Genomic DNA, 22,479 nt, shown 5'->3' with positions numbered 1-22,479 from the left:
AACATCGACCCACTTCTGAGCGCTCAGTGCTCGCGAGCAGGTCTGAATCAGGCCCTGAGTTGGATGGTTATAGAACTGAGTGGGATGGAAGTGAGAACTGAGTGGGATGGTTATGGAACTGATGGCCTGCTTCAGCAAGGATCGCTATTCTGATAGAACGCACGCACCGCAGTTAGAAATATTAGCGGTAAATTGCAAATGTTTGCAATCGCATTGTGATCGCAGCTTACCATAAGGACGCCCATTTCCCCTTACACACATCCATATACTTGGGCAACATATCGAAATAATCGGTAACATTGAGTAACATCGGACCCATATGCACAGTTAATGCAGTTCAGACCTCACTCAAAAATTGCTAACTTCAGGTCACGATATGAGGCCTCAGGCTGCGTATGGTATTGCAGTGGATAAATGTAAGCACGCCCCTGCAACGCCGTCCCAACTCACCGAAATGCCTGCTTGTGCCCGACCAACCCCCCGTCACCACAAACGGCACTTCTTGTCAATCGCTGTGCTTGGGGTCTGCGTAGCCTCTGCAAACGCATTTCCCTTCGCAGTTGCTAGTTTGCATACTATGATGCATACGCATGCGCAATGCGAATTAATCTACCGATTGCGTGCATCTTTGCAACTGAGATCCTTGCTGAATCAGGCCCTGAGTGGGATGAATATGAGAACTGAGTGGGATGCATGTGAGAACTGAGTGGGATGCATGTGAGAACTGAGTGGGATGCATGTGAGAACTGAGTGGGATGCATGTGAGAACTGAGTGGGATGCATGTGAGAACTGAGTGGGATGGATGTGAGAACTGAGTGGGATGGATGTGAGAACTGAGTGGGATGGATGTGAGAACTGAGTGGGATGGATGTGAGAACTGAGTGGGATGGATGTGAGAACTGAGTGGGATGGATGTGAGAACTGAGTGGGATGGATGTGAGAACTGAGTGGGATGGATGTGAGAACTGAGTGGGATGGATGTGAGAACTGAGTGGGATGGATGTGAGAACTGAGTGGGGTGGATGTGAGAACTGAGTGGGGTGGATGTGAGAACTGAGTGGGGTGGATGTGAGAATTGAGTGGGGTGGATGTGAGAATTGAGTGGTGTGGATGTGAGAACTGAGTGGGGTGGATGTGAGAACTGAGTGGGATGCATGTGAGAACTGAGGGGCTAATGAAGAGCTGGTAGCAAAATAGGATTAAATGAATCAAAAGAAATATTCTCATAAAAACTGTTTGCTTGCATGTATGCAGAGCTGTACACACCTCGAGATGCCTACGCCTCAGCATAGGCACCTTTCAGATCTTCAAGAACCAAGAATAAACTGTGCTCCAATACTAAAGTGGGGATGTCAATGTAGCACAAAGTCAGATGTTAACAAAATGTATATTAATCAAATCAATATAAAACAATAATAAAAAAGCAACAATGAAAACTAATAATAATAAATAATATAAATTACATTGCATACATTTAATCAATTGATAGCTTCAGATTTTGAAATAGCATAAATAAAGAATAATAAATTAAAAGTTGAACTGCACTAAAAAAGAGTTGATCAGACTCTTAGTAAAACAGAATATGTAGCAAGCAGTCTCAGAGAGACATAACATGTTACTGTTACCAGTAACTATTCCAGATAGTGGTTGTTTGTATCCAAATGATTGATACTAATGTATTTGAGTCTCTCAATAATGAAATTATATACTGGAGGTTTTTTCTGACACACAATCTTTTAACATTTCTTTTATAGTTTGTAATAAGGCGACTAAATCCATCATAGATTGTGAAATGTGGTATTTATAATGCTTGATGGAAAAGAAATTGGACTCGGGCAATGCTCCTTCAAAATAAACTGTTATGAGTGATGGTGTTGTAAGTATGCATACCAGTCGACAGGATCTCTCCATCAGCGATACCTGATGACTCGCACTCGGTGCTGTGCACAGGAGGCAGCCAGACGCCGCCGCAGGATACACGCAGCTCCCGTCTCCGAAAACCAGACAGCGGCGTGGGCATTCCAGCAGATATTTAGCCTGCAGACTGTGACCACATGTGCCAGCACTAGTCATGGGTCACTCTCCTCCCCACTGCCGTCTGATGGTGAAAACTCATGGCAGGGATCAAGCATAAATCGGTGGTGACTGCCGGTTACTGGATACTTAGTCAGCAGCAGTATAGTGCAGATGGATCTCCAGTTTTCAAGATAGATGAGCAGCAACGCGTTTCGGCTACACCAGTAGCCTTTTTCAAGCTGGAATGCTCTCCTATGTTCATTGCCCAGTTTAAATAGCACCAGAGCAGGATTAATTGATCAATTAATTAATCTGATTTAACCAGCAATTACCCATGGTATTCTGCTGGAACTCTCTTGAGCAATTTTAATAGTCCTAAAAATGGAATACTTAGCTAGTTTAAATCTAGTACTGCTCAATGCATCCGCAAAAACGAGCACAGTGAATACACAGACCCTGGGAAAAGTGATTGACAGGAATTACCATTTGTGGGTGGATATGGGGAGTGGTCAGTCCCCTGTTACTGGGGCATGCATAAATTAGCCACTGAGATGCCAGACGCAGCCTGAAATCCTCTGCATGCAGGAAGTCTCTCAGCTCCTGCAGTAGGGTCAGGTCTACCTTTAGTCTGCAAACTGCTCTGATGTTACTCAATGTTCCTGATGCTTTTTTAGCTTTGCGCATCAGTACAGATGTTAGCGGACGGTAAAGGGGGCGGCATTATGTAGTGCTGGGCATCTGCATCTTTGTGATGTGAGTGCCGTGCGTATGCATTAATTAGCATATTATCGCAGCTGCCGGGTGCGTGCATCTGCATCCGTGCGTTCCTTGCTGAATCAGGCCCTTAGTGGGATGAGGGTGTTTTCACACCTTTTTCACACTATTTTAGTTTCACGAAGTGTATTTAAGGGCAATTGGAGTCGTTTCGTGAAAAACTACTCAAAGCCCTTTAATTCGCATTTCTTTAGCGAGCAGATCGCATTTCCTACACTTGTAATGGGAAATGCGACCTGTTTGAAATTTACTAAGGGGAAATTGTGAAAAAATATAGGCTGGAAGCCTTGCTATAACAACACCATCTGGAGATGGCGTTAACCAGGGTTAACCCCGGTTCTACGACTCCCGCTCCTCTTTGACAGAGACGGGAGGTAGTGTCAACTGGCATTGGTGCATGCTTGGAGGCACTCTCAATGTAGTTTTTTGTGAAAAATACATTGAGAATTGTGTGGTGAGAATTCGCAGGGACAGAGCTTTTTCGCAAGCTCTGTCCCTGCTTGAGAATGTGGATACATTCTTGTGATAATTCCTAAATTCGCAATGTAGGTGAAATTATCACACTACAATCTGCATTTGAAATGCGGATTGCAGTAAATAGAGGCCATAGTTTAAATACCCAGGTTTTTGGTGCTGCCCGCGCCCTGAAAGGGGTGTAGACTATTGGCCTGTTTCATTAAGGATTGCAACAGCTAAAGCGTACACAGACGGGCGATTGTTGTGTACTGCGCATGCGTATGTGAAGGCACCACTGCGATCTCGCAGACGACAGAGAGCCATTGCAGAGTGATTGGCGGGGGGTGGCCAGCGAAACACAGGTGTACCTGTCCATTTGAATGCCATTGCATGGACGTACATAAATTAGTAATTGCGATTGCATATGCAGCTTGTGTATCGCATATCGTGCATAAATTAGTAATCACAATTACTAATTAATGCACGTCCATGCAACTGCATGAAACGAGGTTAGCAATTTCTAAGTAGGGTCAGGGCTGCTGTAATTCTGAGTGAGGGACCGATGGTACTCGATGTTACCGATGTTTATGGAGGTGTGAAGGTATTACGGATGTGAGATAGAGGCAGTGGGAGTCTATGCTGGCAGTGCGACAGCATTGTGATAGCAATCATTAGCATATATTTGCAGCAGACCTGCCTGAGATTACGGAGCTGCGAATGCAATCTTTAATGAATCAGGCCCAATGTGTGAAAGGGGCCAACATGGGTCGGTGTCCCTGGTCTATGACCCTGCTCTTTACCAGGTTTGAGCTCAGAGACCCGGGAATTTGCCGGATTGATAGACCCAGCAATTTCCCGGGTCACGTGTGAAAGGGGCTTTAGTGACAGCAACCTCACTCCATGATTGTGCTGAATCTGCAGCTAATAATCACAGAATTTAATGGCATAGCATGTCTGTATTATGCAAGGAACACATTCATTCCAATAGGGGTATTCAATATGGGTGCGATAACATCGTTTTTTGCGTTAATATCGCACTTTTTAATGTTTTTGCGTTAATATCACTTGTTTTAGTTTTACACCGTATTCAATTTCAAAGACTTATCGCAGTTTTGAAAATTGGGGTTTAGGGGTGCAGGGTTAAAAAAAAATAGCCTGCACCCCTGAGATTGACATTTAAAAAAGAACTGTGTCAAAAAAAGTTTAAAAAAAAAATAGGGACACCCCAAAAAATTAATTTAAAAATTGGGGAGCAAAAAAAAAAAAAAGGGAAAAAATTGTTAAACAATAGGCAAATAGGTTCAGGGCTATTCTGCATGTATGCGGCAGGTGTTTTCTAGAATAGATTTATAGCGGCAGGTGCACAAATGCAGAATTTTTAAAAACTTACTGTAGGGACATCAAAATATGCTAGTACCCATTTTCATGTACCCCAAATTTGATGGGACCACTTAAAAAAACAAAAAAAATAACCTAAGTGCTCTTCTGCATCACTTCTTCGATGTCGGGAAAAAAACACCTGCTGCGGCTATTTAAAGCCCCGACTTTCAATTAAAGGCTAAAACGGGGGTACCCATAGTGTTCCCCCATGTTTTTACAACTTTAGGGGGGTCTTACAATTATTTTAAGGAAAAATTAATAACTTTACGCAAATCCAACTTCGGAGTTTCCCGATTTCGTTAATTTTATTTTGAATACGGGGATAAGCGGGAGCGCGCACCATACCTTTACGCAGAAAAAAACTCCGATATGAAAAGTTAACTTTGCCAGGGAAGTTAACCTTTCATATTGAATACCCCTCCAAGTCTTAAGGGTATGTTTGTTTACTAAGCAGAATGTTTCACTTTCTGGGACTGATTTGCGCTTTCCTGGTGGTTTAAAAGTCACCCACTACACATCTTCCATTGTAACACACTTTCACAGTGGGAGACCAGAATAATAATTTTAAAAAGAAGGTGAAAATGTAAAACAGCAATCAGGAAAGTAAGCCCAAATCATTATTTTCCTGAAAAACAAACTTGAAAAAGAAAAACATTTTAACCCAAAAAGACTTGTGCCTAAATAAATAGTAAACCACACATTTTAATACTCGATTGTTTAGACATTTTAAAAGTTGTGGCAACTAAACATAAAGCTAGTGAAAGGTTCCTAAACATGATTCTCAAGGCTCCCCAACAGTTCAGGTTTTAGAGATATGCATGGTTGAGCACAGGCGATTAAACTAAACTGACAGAAGTACTAATTAAGGGCCTGATTCAGCAAGGATTGCACGCTAGCAGACACGCACCCGTCCACTGCGAGAATATGCTAATCAATGCATACACACGGAGACTACAGCACAAGATGCAGACGCCCAGCCCCATACTAAGCCGCCCATCTCCCTTTACTCACAGCCTGAACAGTACATAAGATAGCGTAAACATCGGTAACATTAAGAACCATCGGACTCATACGCACAATAGTGGTTGACCTGACTTGACGCAGGATTTTGGCTGCTTCCTGTGTACAGCTTACGGTATGGCTGAATATGCCGCCGCACTGCCTAAATTATGCACACACCTATAGCGCCGTTGTAATGTCTACATTTGCCTGACCACCCCCCATCACCACTCACAAATGGCACTTCCTGTCAATCAATATTGGAAGGGTCTGCGTGCACACTGCGTGTAGTCTGTGTACCATAACCCAAACGCACTGACTAGCGCGTGTACGCGTAGTGCGATGCATACACATGCGCAGAGCAAAAACATTGGCCAAGTGCGTGCGTTATCTTCTTTGTATTCCTTCCTGAATCAGGCCCTAAGTCACATGTGTTCAAGCATGGTTATCCTGAAAACCGAGACTATTAGCAAGGCCGGCGCTACCACTAGCCAAGCTTAGGCAGCTACCTAGGGGCTATGGGGCCCACTGGCCCAGCGATCGCACCCCCTACACCCTCCATTTGCCGGGCGCCCGCTGAGATTGTGTTACCAGTGGGCGCCCAGCTCCTTCTCCCCCCCCCCCCCCGGCGCAAGCGGCAGCCGGAGGACGGAGCTCACTCTTGAGGTAAGTATATATTTTTTTGTGTGTGCGCGGGGGGGGGCTTACTACAGGGGTTTTACAACTGGGGGCATCATATGGGGGCACTATTGGGAGCACTACAACTGGGGGCACTACAGGGGCCCTTACCACTGGGGGCACTTCAAGGGGCATTACTACTGGGGCGCTGCAGGGAGCATTACTATTGGGGGCACTACAAAGGCATTACTACTGGGGGCACTGCAGGGAGCATTACTATTGGGGGCACTGCAGGGAGCATTACTACTGGGGGCACTACAAACTTGATGTTTTACTTTTTGTTCCAAAAAAGGATGTACTCACCAAGTACTTCCTCCTGGGTGGCACTCGCAGAAGATGCAGAACTGCTTTGTGATATACCAGCCCCTTACTCCTGTGCAGCACAGCTAGTTGTTTGCCGTGATACAACTGGTGATGGCCCTGTGAATTGGGAAGACACTTTTTGTTGCTTTTGGACTTTTTAAATATGTGTGATACCTGTGCAGGTATGTGTGTTACCTTTTCCATATATATAAGTTAGTAGAAACCGTGCTGCAACAGGCAATTTTCTGCCCTGTGATGCCCCTGCCCCTGAAAATGTGATATCACAATGTCTTGCAGAGGGGGTGGGGCCACTGGCACCAGGCAGCTCTACAACAGCTCTACTGACTACAGGGTGCCAAGTCAAATGCAGGTGCCATGAGGCAGCGACAGTGCCCTGCACCAGAGGTGTATCTAGGTGGGGGTCGAGCAGGGCACGTGTCCTGGGTGCCATTGGACCAGTGGCTGGGGAGGGGGGAGGCACTGCCGACTGTGGACCAGGACTCTTATCAGTGTAGTGCGCACTGCACGGAGTGTGGTCCGCACTACACAGTAACAAACATCAGCGCCGTATCTGGATGGCAGTGTGCCCTGTGCAGCACTTCCGCTCCTCTCGCTCCCTCTCCGCCCCCTCCTCCCCCTGAGTGCTTACCTTTCCTTCCAGGGGGTGGAGGGTGGGCAGGATCCTGTGCCGACGTTCTTCGTACACCGCGCACCACTGCCGGAGGTCTCTTCCTGCAGACCTCTGGCACCGGGAAGTGTGTGGCCAGTGCCGCTGGAGGATTCCGCCCTGTGCGGAGGCACTGGCCGCACCACCCTCCCTACGGCCCTGACAAACATTGCTGCCGGGTAGTACACACTACCCAGCAGCAGTGTGTTTGTTTTGGCTGCTAATGAGAGTCAGACAGACTGTTATTGGCTGCTGCGTCCACTGCCATAGTGGGGCTGGAGCTCACTCATGATCTCCACTTTCCGGCTCCTGCAGTAGGTGATGGGAGAGACGTCATGACGTCTCTCCCATAGTGCAGGGTGGGCCGGGAGGACAGAGGAGCAGACAGCGGCAGGTGCAGGAGTGGGTAATCGGGTAAGTGTTGTTTTTATTGTGTGTCTTTGTCCTTATATATGTAAGGGGCACTGACACTGCATAGGGGGGACTACTACTGGGGGCACTGCATAGGGGGACTACTACTGGGGGCACTATATAAGGGGCACTGCGTAGGGGGGGACTACTACTGGGGGCACTATATAAGGGGCACTACTGGGGGCACTGCATAGGGGGGACTACTACTAGGGGCACTATATAAGGGGCACTGCTAAGGGAGACTACTACTGGGTGCACTGTATAAGGAGCACTGCATAGGGGGACCACTACTGGGGGCACTGTATGAGAAGCACAACTGGGAGTACTGCATAGGGGGGACCACTACTGGGACACTTTATAAGGGGTACTGCATAGGGGGGACCACTACTGGGGGCACTATATAAGGGGCACTACTGGGAGCACTGAATAGGGGGGACCACTACTGGGGGCAGTGCATAGGGGGACCACTACTAGTGGCACTGTATAAAGGGCATTATTGGGGGCACTACGGGAACACTGCATAGGGGGGACCACTACTGAGGTACTGCATAGGGGGACCACTACTAGTGTGTCGAAACCGGATAATTGGGTAAGACAGAATCTGTTTGCAATCAGGAAAACCTGCACGGCGCCATCTTGTGAATGGCAGCAAGACTCCATTTTAGAAAAGAAAGCTTACACAAGCGCCATTTTGTCAAAAATGCATAGTACACAAACCACAGTGCAAAGTTGCTCAAAGTAGCACAAACAGCTTTTTAACAATCTTCCCCAAACACATACCGACAGTGTTCAGAATACATAAAATAACTTTCCAACACATTAAAATCACCACAGACTTATATTTGAGCAACAGCAAGGCAGTGGTGTTTTCCCCGCATACATACATTTAAAAGCAATGGTCCCGTAACGCAAAAAGGATAATTATTACTTGGTTTAAACGCAATGTCAGTATATAAAGAAATGAATGTTTTCTGTAACTATGGCTTAGTAAATGACAATTGGACTGTGTGTGGAACCGTACTGATCTACTCTGTTTCCACAGCGTTCCGGTGACATCAATATGAAGATCAGAACATGCGGCTATGAAATATGAATGTTAGAGAGAATAACTATTTGAAATGTTGTAAGCCATAAGCAGCTTAGATTTGCATGTGGGGGATGCAAAGGGAGGTTTGAGACCTTTTGTATCCATTTGAAATTGTCCAATAAATGCCCTGTAACAGATTTCTAACCCTTACCAAAAGACAATGACATGGTGTAGGCTTGTTTACATTTTTGTCCAAAGGACTGGTTATTCCAGTCTAATCAATAGAGATAGCTAACTGGGACTAGAACCTAATTAACAGTAGTTTCAAGAAACCAAAAGGATACTCCCTTTCTGATGACCTCACAGGTAAAAGGGGGCGGGAACATAGCATGCACATTCTGAGAACACACAAGCCAGCAGACACACTTGCAGATTTTGGAAGAGAGAGCGGTTCCCTCCCTCACAAGACAACGGAAAATGGGTCTCAGTTCCTCTGGGTTATAGCTAAGTATAAATTGTGCAATATTTAGCCTATTTGGGTGTCTGTAGCTATTTTTGGTGTTAATCTGTTATTAGCTTAGCATGGTGTGTGGTTTGTAGTTTTCTAAGGATATTCATGAGTCTGTGTTAGCATACAGTGGATGATATGTTATCTAATCTGTACTTTTCATCTACACTGTAGGGTACAATAGTCTGTTATCAGCATGCAGGAAAGGGATTGATTATGGAGTTTTTGTAATATTTGTAAATGATTGATGCTGGTTGATTGAGATCCTCTGGTGAGCTGTGTTAGGGCCTTCCCATGTGCTCTGTGTTAGGGCCTTCCCATGTGCTCTGTGTTAGGGCCTTCCCATGTGCTCTGTGTTAGGGCCTTCCCATGTGCTTGAACAATATCTCTGCTTGGGAGAGATAGGCTTGGTATGTGTTGTATACTCATGAATGTAATCATAGGGTGGTATCAGTTATATATTATGGAAGTTGAATTAATAACAGCTTTGAATGGTCATAAGTAATTGCCGTGTGGGTCAGATAGGTATATTGTCTGCAGTTTATTAGAGATGGCTACTTCCATGTGGGGTGAACAAAGGAAAATATAATTCTACCCAGTTATGGTGTTGTATGGGTCAGATAGGTATATTGTCTTTATTATAATTGTGATCATTGATGGATGTATGATTTACAGAGTTACAACTTAATGTGAGTTTTCAAATTGGAGTTTGCCTAGGGATCATGAGGCTTGCAAACAAAGGAAGAGCATGTGCTTCAGCCCTTCCCCCTCCCCATGGTCTAGTGGGTACTGGATGAGGTCTGTTGTTGTATATTGGAATCAGCTTGTGTTGTACATGTTGGAATATTATATGGTGCAGTGTTTGCCTGATGTGTTGGCATATGATATTCAGCTTGCATATTTAATTAACTATGGCATTATGGGAGATTTCAATGAGGTAGCTTCATAATGGAGTTTGTTTGTAGACCAATGCGGTTTGGACAATAGGGCAGGAAGCATTCCCAACCCCCCCCCCCTCACACACAAACACACACACACACCATCACCAGCCATCTTGAACATGTGCTCTCAGCAGACATTGATATCTCTCTCATTGTATTTTGATGTGTCTCTCTTTCTCTTTCTCTCTCTCTCATATTGCTCATTGTATTTTGATCTTTAATAACCGTTTCATGTATATTAACAGTACCTTATGACCTAATGTTTGTACAATTTATTTGCGCTCATTATTAGATTATAGCGTTGTAACATCTGTACTTTTACCTGAATAATAATCTTTAGCGCGTTGGACCGCTATTCAACTGTTTCAGTATTTCATTAATGGTATTATCAAACACAGCGCTAACTAGCGACATCTTGTGGTTTTAGAAGGTATAGGCAGGTTTTTGTCTTAGAGGTTCTAGGCAGGTGAATCTTAGAGGTTTATAGGCAGGAATGTATTAAAAGGTTTATTTACAAATTCGACAAGTGCCACTGTATAAAGGGCATTATTGGGGGCACTGCATAAGGGGTACTACTGGGGGCACTGTATAAGGGACACTACTGGGAGCACTGTATAGGGGGGACCACTACTAGTGGCACTGTATAAAGGGCATTATTGGGGGCACTGTATAAGGGGCACTACTGGGAGCGCTGCATAGGCGCACTGCACAAGAGTGCATTACTGGGGGGCACTGTATAAGGGTGCACTACTACAGTGGTACATTGCAAGAGGGGTACTACTACTTGGAGCATTAAGGTACATATGGAATGGAAAGGAATGTTCCCAGAGTGACGAGAAATGGTGGTGTGTCATGTTGACACGGCCCCATTTTCCAGTGACCATGCCCACTTTTTCAGCTACATTTTTTTTTTTTTACTTGCCCTGGGCATCCTTGTTTCCGCGCTGCGGTATGTTGATGTGGAAGCATTTGTCACTAAAAATCTAATAAACATTTATCATATTTTTTCAGTAACAAAAAAGTACACTCACCCGACTGTGGTGACTGAGGTGGTGAATATGAATCCCTAATGCCAGGTCATTGCATGGCACAATTGTACAGGTGCCACATTCTCATCATAGGAGAACCTGATATTTCTCCCTGATTTTTCTTTTGAAAAGCATCTCTCCTTCCCTGCTCAACCTCCTGCCCCTCCTCTGTCCCTTCTCTCGTCCACTCCTTCTCACCACCATCTCTTCTACTCCCCTCCATCTTAACACAAAACACAATACAAACTAACAGGACAAACAAACACAGAGAAACCTACACTAACACACAACAATCAAACACACTCACACACAAAATAATAGGTTAACAGAAGGCAGAATATGACTAGCGTGGCTTAAACCACAGGGCTGGGAGTGTCATGTGGAGGTCACATGGCAGTTGTTAGCCCATTAGATTGGTGTACTGTGTTTTAGGGCTAGTTTATTTAAGTTACAGTATGGCAGAGCAGGTTTAGGCCTCTTTGTTAAAGAAATTCCCCTCCCTCCCCATTTTTTTTTCTCTGCTGCTTTGTTGTCAGCTTTGGTTCCTTGGCGGGAAAGAACGGCAGATCATCAGCCCGCATGCAGTTTGTCTGTTTGGTTTCACTCACTTTAAATGACGGCTGTACCTCCTTAAATGGGTGGCACCATTACCCTACCAGGAGGTTTGTTTTTTGTTGGAGGTGAGTTGGATACCCTAAATTATGTTGAAGGCACACTTGGGGTAGACTCCATCCACAATGCATGCAGCTGGGCTATGCTGACTCTGACCATCATTTCTGCCTCCAGTCCATACAGATTGTTACATCTTTCAATAAATAGCTGGCCTCTGCCAAATTTACATCTCAGTGTCTTTCTTTTAGTTAGGTATCAGGTGACTCACACGCAGGACACACCTCAGCCATTAGTAGGTTTGTAGACACAGGGCCTGATTCAGAAATATACATTCATCTGAGAATGAACGTACATCTCCGATGGTTATGGGCCTGCGCCTGCCCAGGACCCGTTCAGCACATGTGCAGAACAGGTCCTGATATCTCGCTCGCAGACCCCGCAAGTGTGCGGCTCTGCAAAACTGTCAATCTCTGAATCAGGCCCACAAAACAGAAAATGGGACAGACAATATAAATCACAAGACCATAAAAAAAAAACCAAGACAACTTACAGCTCTGTGCAGAAATCACAAAATTAGCTCCAGAATCATCGCCAAGCTCCAACTTCACAAGCAACCACCCTTACTCCACTCTGGCCAGTGAAGTTGGCAATTTGGTGCATTTTATAAGGCATGTGTGATATCTCGGAGCATGTGGGATGTGAAAACTAATAGAAAAGCTCCTGGAATTCTCTGACGGTTTTTGTCTGATTTTGTGTGCTTTTTTGCTTTAGCAGCATCATTTCACAGCGGTGTCCATTGTTTTGTGGGTCTTGTGCCGATGAGCATTGATGAAAAATAATTATCAATAGCAATGCTTAGTAAATACTGCATTTAACCAACCCAAACTTCCAGCGATGCCCATTGGTTTGAAAATAATGCCAAACATGACACCCCTTAACCTTAGTGCTCATATTATTATTAATTTTGGAACTTGAATGGTAAAGTAATTTTAGATCAAACATAAGTGTATGAAGCTTAATCGGACATTTAAACTGTATGTTTTTTTGTTTGTTTTGGCTATGTAATATTATTATTACTTTATTGGACAGTCTTAACACATTTTTAAAATATTAGTGGCTATTAGAATGAATTGTGAAAGGCCTATACATTACATATAGTATGTGTAATTGTGCTTTAAAACATAAAACTGATGAATATTGCTATATTTTTCCAACTATGACATGAACCGTGTTATGAGTTTTTTATTATTATTTTCATTTTCTCTCTTGTTACAGAAATTTTGCCTAAACCCACGATCTCTATTGTGACTCTAAACCAATCATTTGAGCTGCAATGCACTGTTCCAAAGTTGCTTCTGAATCTAACAGTTTACATATTGAATACACAAACCAACACTACACTGTCCATAAAATCAATTTTGCATAATCAGATGAATGTTGACTACAAGCTCAGTGAACAAGAAAAACAAGGAATTGCTTTGTACGCTTGTCAATATGAAACATGGAAGAAAAATGTGTCTTATATATCACCTCTGAGTGACCCTGTATGTGTAGGTAAGTCATCTAAACTAAACTGTTAATTGCCAGCAGGTCAACTATGTGTGGAAATGATAATTATTTCCTATAATACTGCAGTAGGTCAAAGGAGCTCATGACTCATGTATACATGGGGCAATATTTCATACAGATAAATGGGAAGTTATCAATTTTAGTATCTATACGTTATTTAATATTTCTTTTGAACAGGTAGTCCTGATTAGGATACACCAATATCCAAAAACAACTTTGCAAAATTGTGACAGAAAGTCCTCTGTGTAGAAACCAGGAACCCCCTTTTCATTCAGTTAACGTAATATTTGCTAAGCATTGTGAAGGTTTTGCGGTATTTTGATGTGCGTCATGTAACCTTAAATATTATCCAGTGTGGTTTGTGGGAACCGCTAGTTTGTCCAATATGTCCCCTAAGAGAGCCGGGTTAGTTATTACAAATAGCCTCCCAGAGGCCTCAGGGATATTGTGCCAAACACTAGCTATAGACTTATTTCAGTAGCAATTGGCTAGGTACGTTTTGCCAGAAGTGCTGACCATCTGGAGCACCACTTTTGCCTAAAATCCTTGTGGAATAATTGTGGTATGTTACATAGGCCTAAGTGGATGATCTTTTATAGTCATACCAATGGTTGTTCTTTCAGGTAGTCTCCATGGAACCAATCCCCACAGGATATCTGCTACAACGTGAGGAATACAGGGAGGCTTCACGGCCACTTCCAATAAGCTAATACACATACTGTACAGGGTCTGAGTCTGAGACACGCGCAATCCCCATGTAATGCTGATGTTCACACAGTAGAGAGATTTTTAGCAACTGTGCATGCGTGAAAGTTGCTGAACACCCCTACGGCATGAAACAGAGTATATGCACAAACATGCTGTTACGATCATGACATCGGACGATGGCTAGCAGTGTACGCAATGGAAGTTCATTTAATGGGCGTGTAATGGGAATGTCACTGGCGTGTCAGTGAAAGTGTCTGCGTTCCCAGATGTACAGCACAGCCATAGGAGGTCAGCAGGCCCGCTGAGAGCCGCAGCGGGCCCAGGTAATAGGGGGCATGGTGTAATGGTGGGAGGTGTGGTCACGCCCCCTTCCAGGAAAAAAAAAAAAAGAGTAGCACTAAGCGCCACGAAGCGGTGCTGCGTTCTGGGGAGGGGGGCGGTCTGGGCCCCCTCAGCCCTGCTCAAAGCCAGGGGGGGCGCGATCAGTGTGATCGCTCCCTCCCACAGGTAGAGGAGACTGCTGTGGCTGCTGCTCAGCAGCCACGAGCAGTCTCCACTGCAGCTCAGCACACGCTGTGTGCTGGGCTGTTGTGAGGGATGGGGAGCGGCACCGGGCCCCTCAGGAAGCCCGGCCCCGGTAATCTGTGCCCGCCCCCCCCCCCTCTCGGTGCCCCTGGAGGTCAGAGTTAGACTGTGAAACTGCACCTGCCCAAGTGTCGATGGGGCAAGCGATGATGCGCCGATTGTGGCAATCACAGGTGGTATTACATCATGCAGAGATGCAGAAAGTGGGCATCTCAGTCCTAGTGCACTCAGACTCAGGCTACGACCACCAGGGGAAGGGCTGTTATTAGTCGCAGCCACGAAACAGAACATCGCTTAAAAGAGGGAGCCCAGCTTTCCGTATTCTTAGTTACTAAAACTTCTACATATTTATTAATAGAATGTTATTTACTGGTTCTAGGAGGGTGCTGAGGAAATCCTTTTTGTTTTCCTTTTCTAGAAAACCTCTCTCTTCTAAGCATCTGTCTCACCTTTATTATGTATCTAAATAATAGAGAAATAATTAATATAAATTGATTTTAGCAACTTTTTGGGGCATATCCAATTAGCCGCAGGGTTTACCAGCTAATTGTCGGGATGGACGGGTTTCAATTTGTGGGGATTCCACGAGCGGGTGTCCCCGCTGTTTGACTTTACCTCGCACCTTAATCGGCCTCGTGCGAGAGGGTATTACACACTGATTCCGCAGTTCTCACGGAATCACTGTGTTCTCGCGCGGGAGTCCCGGTCTAATGACGTGGGGAAATAGCTATTTAATTGAATAGCTAAACCCCACGTTACGGGATTTTTGCCTGTCAATTAGCGGCGGGTGAAATCCCGCTGCTAATTGGATATGCCCCTTTGTATCATTGTCTCAGAGGCGAAAATGAGATCAGTACATATTTACCTACTTTTTTCATCCCCTCTCTGTGCTTTATGCAGTTGGCTACTTTAGCTGGTGGGGCGAGGCTCTCACGTCATTAGGCCCAGTAATTTTGTGTCATTTAGCCCCTCTTTACCGACCCGCAATTGCTGTTTTTATCTCCTCAGGAGATCCAGCCACTCTTCTGGGGTGCGGGGAGCTACCGAAAAATCGTGAGCCTTTCGCAACTTTCAGAAGAGTAGGTATGTATGGATCCGTAGCTGGCAGGAAGTGCTGGTCCTTGTAGTGCTGTATTGGAGACTCCTGGGCAACCTCCCTGTAAGTTAGCTTTAGACTTTAAAACACATGAATTTAAGACCCAATACAGTTGGTGACAGGTTTACCATATATTTGCAATTATGTGTAAAGGCCCTCGTACATCTACAACAGATTGGGGCAATTCTCCATTTTGCTGATGGCTGGCTCAGGGGATCAGAGAAATCCAGCATGTTGGATTTCCCCGATTTGACAAACCGACCAGAAAATGGTCAGGATCATCAAGTTAGGGATTTTTAACATACATTATTTCCCCGATCAGCTGATGGATTGCTGATCATCGTTGGCCTCCAAACTGCGGATCAGCAGAACGGGGAATCATGGCGATGATGTACAGTATGGGCCCCTTATGTTTTTAGCTATTCCCAATCTCATGTCCTCCAAGTCGCACACTTACAAGTGAAATAAGCCGGAGGCAGGAGCATAATTCGGCAATTTGCATATCCATGCCGAGGGGTCAGCCAATATGACACAATTGTATGAGAATCGGAGAAATCAGGATAGCACTGTTTTTGATAGCCTTTACTTACTAGGAAGTTAATTGCTTACTTTTCCATTTTTTTTTTTTAAATGTCCAAAAGATAGTGGTATTGTGCAGTGGAAGGCGTGTTGCAGTTCAACGTGAATTGCGTCATTAAGCACCCAGACCATCCACCTTATTAGTTTAGTGGGGTTGGGTACGGGATGTCGGCACTCAGGATCCCAGTGGTCAGAATCCCGATGCTGGCATCACGACAGGGTTAGTATACCGACACCTGTCAGTAATCTAACCCTCTCCCTGCCCCTAACCCTCTATCCCCGGTGCCTAACCCCCCCCCCCAGTGCCTAAACCTAACCTCCCCCTCCCCACAACCTAAACCTAACACTTCCTAAACCTCCCCTAGTGCCTAATCCTGACCCCTCCCCCTAACACCGCTACTCACCATTGTGATGCTGGAGGTCGGGATTGTGACTGGATCCCTTATAGTGGGCAGGATCCAGGAGGCTGCCTTCTCTCCTAGGAATGGGATATGTGGGAATCTCCTGGACATTCCTGGAGACTAGGTTAAATGATAGTTTCAAATAAACTCTACATTTGAAAAACATGTTTGTAATATGCAGTAAATGAATGCTTTTTTTTTACTGGCTTTGAACACAATATAACATAAAGGGTAAAATTAAAGTATAGTATCACATGATGAAATGGCATATTTAGCCAAAATTTCCCCTATCTATAAATGGAATGTATCTGTCCAACAGAGGCATTCATTTCTTACTTTTTTCTCAATCCCTTTTAATAAAATAATTATCCAGTGTACTAACGATTTTTTTATTTCTAGACCAGCTACCAACACTGACTCGGAGGTTTGCCTATAAGCATAAGAAATATTTTGATGCTCTATTTATAACTTGAAGTATGGAAGAACCACTTATTAGGATTAGAGACACTTCAAAAAGTTGTTCTAACAGATGTAGGATAGATCCTCATTGGGAAAATTGTCAGGAGTCTTATTTGTTAGAGATTTGATGAAGAGTGTGATTACTAATTCTCTATGTTTTGCAGTACATTCAGCTAATGGAAGTCACATGATCAATATCTCAGAGAATGTATGGTCGTGCACTAGTAGTGCAGTGACAAGCACCTGGACTGCTATTACACCGACATCTGCGCAGATCGAAGACGGAACAGTAATGGAGCAAAGCATAGGTAACATAATGATGAATATATAAGTTATTTCATTAAGATGAATAAAGGGCCTGATTCAGAGCCGGACGCTCTGACCAGAGCGCTCGCTCTGAATCAGGGCCCTCCTACCTGTTCTTGGAGCGGCCTCTTGGACGCTCGCATAGCTGTGGGTTACCACCCACAGCTATAGCGAGCGTCCATGATGATGGTCGCGATGGTCAAGACCATCGCGACCATCGGGCTTGCGACGAGACCCTGCGGCAGGGTCTCGTGGCCGCAAGCCCTGGAGTGATTTTGGCTCTATCAGAGCCAAAATCACTCCCACTGACATCACTACTGATGTCAGTGGGGCCGGACTCAGACGTTAGGCGTTCCCATGGGAACGCCTCCGTCTGGCAGCCACGCCCCCGGCACGCCCACCAAAGGGGGCGTGCTGTCACTCACCATCGACAGCACGCCCCCTTTGGTGCGAGACCCCGAGCGACGGATTCCTCGTCGCTCGCCGGGTCTCGCGTATGCGCACGACGGAGCTCCCTCCGTCGTGCGCATGCGCATTCAGGCACCATCGACCCGCTTGCGAGCGGGTCTGAATTAGGCCCAAAGTTATTACATAGCAATATGCAATTTCTATCTTGGAGGGCTATTTATCATTGGTGGTAATGGAGGCCTAAAAAGCTTAATTCTTATCAGTTCATTGTGGCATTAAGGAATGCACCTTCTGTGCTATTTATCAATCTTCTCTTGCCTTCTTGCCTGGTTAGTGGCTTCGATAAGAGCCCATACCAGTGACAAGTAAATAGTAAAGTGTTACTGTAGCTTACATTATCACTTCAAAGCCGAGTTCGGACGGGACTTGCCTAAATCACCAGTGCAATTATATCCCGCTTTGGCATAAAACAAAAAAAGTAGGCTACAATGGCTAACGTCATGAAAAGCTGGTGCAAGTTATCAAGTGTACAAGCTCCAAAAAGCTTAATGTTGATAGGTTGATAAATTGGAGAAGACGACAATCCACATTGAAAAAGATAGGAAGTGCGGATTCCTGCTTTACCTGTCCTTGCTCATTTAGCCTCAGCGAGATATGTCTGGCATGAGTGAGCTGTCAGGTCCCTTGCAACTCTGCTAGTGTTGGGCGTCTTGCACCAGGAGACTGTGTTGATTAATTTGATATGTGACACTTGTATATCTGTGTTCAGCTTAGTATCTCAATCAGCATGTGAAGTGCCATATTGCAGCGGCCACAGCTTTTTTCCAACCCAAGTTCTGTTTGCAGAATATGCAAGTGTCACATATCAAAGTAATCAGCACAGTCTCCTGGTGCTTCCCAGCTGCATTGCATTGTGACTTAGACGCATTTCCGGCACCAAAAGATACTAACAAGACACCCAGCGCTAGGACCAGGCTCGGCAAGAGGGGCTGTTTGATGTGATTACAGCAAAGACAAGTGAGGACACATCTGTAGCAAATATCGCTAGCATCTTCTGAGTTCTGACTTTGGTAAACTGCAGGGATACTTAAATCATGTAAAAACTGCTGTTTCCGCTTCATTTATGGGATCCACATTATTTAAGGTAGTGACAAGTTTGATAAGCAGGCCCTTAATCTGCTATTTTCATAGATGATCTGAAAATGTGCAACACGGCAATGACTAGAAGTGGGAGGTAAACATCTGCATACTGTACTGTACCTTCATCCAGTTGTACCAGATCCTTATTTTGCACGTTCCTCTATTCTATTTCATATTTCTCCCCATTTCTCTAATTTATTTTGATAGTTAAAGTGTAGTTCATGGAAAGTTATTGAGTGTTGTGTTTTTATTATTTCTACATTTTTTTAATCTGTTTTTTTAATAAAGTATTATATACCAGTTAGGGGTGCCTCTTGTTTGTTCTGTCTGAATATGACTTATCAGCTTCTATCCTAGCTTATCTGGGTCTCCTCCTTTAGGGGGAATCCATTAATAATTTGATTAGCTGAGGGTCCCAGATAAGTACAGTAAGTCCTGCATTCTGTATATGCACTATAGTGCGGCATGGAACTAATAACAATAAGAGGGTGAAGTAGGGCCTCCATTTGTAGCTATGAAATGGGTAACGATTAAAAATACTTTGAGTGATAATTTAATAAAACAACATATAACATTCATATAAGAAGAAAAAGATAAAAGGATATACTAATAAAGGTATATAGAGAAATGCCCAGCTATGTTGATGCCATTGCCATGGCGAATCGCACCACACATAACGTGATGCACGCCCCCGAGTGAATATGCACACTGCGTACACAGATGCACCTCCATAGGAATGCATGGCGCGATCACAGTGTGACAGGCGAGGGGAATCGCATGGCGCGATGTATGCCAGTAGTGCACACAGGAGGGGTTTCTGAGTACCCAGAAACCTCCCTGACAGAAGTGAGAGCAAGCACCACCATGTTATTAAGCCCCGCCCCCTCATGGCAAAATGCCGATTCGCGGGTCAATGGGGAGGAGGCGGAGCCAATATGCAATAGATTTAAAATTGCATCTTTTGGCTCCGCCCCCTCCCAATTGACCCGTGAATAGCAGGATTTTGCCGTGAGGAGACGGGGCTTATTGACAACTTACAGCATGGTAAGGGTGTGTATGTGTAATGTATGTGTGACATACATGTGTGTGTGTGTATTTAAATGTATATACATATATATATTATATACACAGTATACTGTATATACTGTAGATATACAACAGTCAGGTGCATAAATATTGGGACATTGACAGAATTTTCATATTTTGGCCTCTATTCACCACCACAATGGCTTTGAAATGAAACAAACAAGATGTGATTTAACTGCAGACGTTCAGATATAATTTGAGGGTAATTACATCCAAATCATGTGAACGGTGTAGGAATTACAACGGTTTCTATATGTGCCTCCCACTTTTTAAGGGGCCAAAAGTAATGGGACTATCAACTCAAAAGCTATTTCATGGACAGGTGTGGGCTATTCCCTCGTTATTTCAATATCAATTAAGCAGGTAAAAGGTCTGGAGTTGATTCTAGGTGTGACATTTGCATTTGGAATCAGTTGCTGTCGACTCTCAATATGAGATCCACAGAGCTGTCACTATCAGTGAAGCAAGCCATCATTAGGCTGAAAAATCAAAACAAACCCATCAGAGAGATAGCAAAAACATTAGGTGTGGCCAAATCAACTGTTTGGAACATTCTTAAAAAGAAAGAATGCACCAGAGAGGTCAGCAACACCAAAAGACCCGGAAGAGCACGGAAAATGTGTTTATACCTCTAGAGCACCATGATGAAATATGCAAATCTGGAATTAAACGGGAGAGGGCTAAAAGAGAGAGATTGCGGGTAGGTAGAATTATACAGCGAGAGACTCCTATAGTAGCATCCCATGCTTTAAGGGAATCTAATATTGCCCTAGGGGAGCCTGTCAAATATGAACGATATTTTCTAGGGGTCCAATCATTTCTTTTAATGGACACTGAGGAAACAAAGCTCTCTCCAAATTGTCCCAAGGTTTCGTGTTGGCAGGAAGCGCCCAGTCACTAATATAAGCTACTAAACATGTATGATGATAGGCTAAGAGATCTGGGACATCTAGGCCGCCACAATGTCTGTGGTGCGTTAATCGGCTATATGCGATTCGTGGAGTTTTACCTTTCCAAATATACTGTAGGATAAGTTTATGTATATGCGCTATAAAGCGCTGTGGTACTAAATAAGGAATTGTGCGGAACAGATACATTAGCTTGAGTAGAACCATCATCTTGAACGCTGCAAATCTACCCAGCCAGCAGACTTCAAAACTCATCCAACACTTTAAGAGATCAGCAACATGTATTATCACGGGAGATAAATTAATCTCGGCAAAATTGGAGATATCATTTGGAATATGGATACCAAGGTATACAAGCAAATCTTTCTTCCATTGATATTTATATATATTTTGAAGATATGTAAGTGTCTTCTGGGATAGATAGAAGGGCAATGCCTCTGTCTTGGTGGTATTTAATTTGTAGAAAGATACATTGCTGTATCTATCTATGACCTCATGTAAGGCAGGCAAAGAAGTCTCCGGGGTGGTAACAAATAATAAGACTTCATCAGCAAATAAGCATAGTTTGTGTGACATGGAGGCTATAGCAATACCTGGGAAAGATATCATATCTCGGATAGAAGTGGCAAAAGGCTCTATGGCTAACACATACATCAAAGGCGAAAGTGGGCAACCCTGTCTTGTACCGTTGGAAATAGTGAACGGAGAAAATAAGAAACCATTGCTTAAAACCTTGGCAGTCGGGTTACTATACAAGGCAGAAATAGAAGAGAGTATTGCTCCCTGAAATCCGAATTTCGTTAAGGTAGCTATAAGAAATTCCCAATGTAGACGGTCAAATGCCTTTTTGGCATCTAAAGAAAGCAAAAGGGCTTTCTTTTTTTTGCTAGCATTTCAGCCAGATCGAAAACCCTGCGGGTATTGTCCGAGACTTGTCATCCTCTAACAAAACCCACCTGGTCCGGATGTATGAGCTGAGGGATCAATGGAGAGAGGCGATTAGCAATTAGTTTAGAGAAGATCTTCACATCAGAATTAAGAAGAGCAATTGGTCTGTAATTCTGACATAAAGAGGGATCTTTCCTAGGTTTAGGGATAGTGCTGATCCGTGCCTCCAACATCTCAGTCGGGAGAGACCGATGTTTAGTAGCTGAATTAAAAAGAGTAGTAAGAACAAGGGCAATCTCAAGTGAGAAGTGTTTATAAAAAGAGTTGGAAAATCCATCTGGGCCAGGCGCCTTACCTAGTGGGAGGGCCTTAATAATATCCACAATCTCTCTCTCCGACCAGTGTGCATTAAGAGACTCCAACTCATCAGCCGTCAACTTAGGTAAATGTAGTTTTTCCAAAAACGAGGAGATAAGGTTATTTGTGGGTTGGGGAGTATTAGCATCATTATGTAGATTCTATATTTTTTCATAAAAATTTGCAAA

General features: G+C 44.1%; 1 protein-coding gene across 1 annotated transcript in view; it reads left to right on the top strand.

Annotated features, from left to right (window-relative positions):
- Positions 1 to 22,479, top strand: part of LOC148481403 (uncharacterized) — a 167,103-nt gene that overhangs the window by 101,784 nt on the left and 42,840 nt on the right. The window contains exons 3-4 of the mRNA XM_088453534.1: positions 13,077 to 13,355; positions 17,363 to 17,506. Of these exons, the coding sequence (XP_088309660.1) occupies positions 13,077 to 13,355; positions 17,363 to 17,506 (423 nt within the window). The remainder of the gene's footprint in view (positions 1 to 13,076; positions 13,356 to 17,362; positions 17,507 to 22,479) is intronic.

This window comes from Taudactylus pleione, unplaced genomic scaffold (genome assembly GCF_031769625.1).
Source record: "Taudactylus pleione unplaced genomic scaffold, aTauple2 ptg000582l, whole genome shotgun sequence".
NCBI lineage: Eukaryota > Metazoa > Chordata > Amphibia > Anura > Myobatrachidae > Taudactylus > Taudactylus pleione.
The sequence above is the reverse complement of the archived record's forward strand: the minus strand, read 5'-3'. Positions and strand labels throughout refer to the sequence as shown.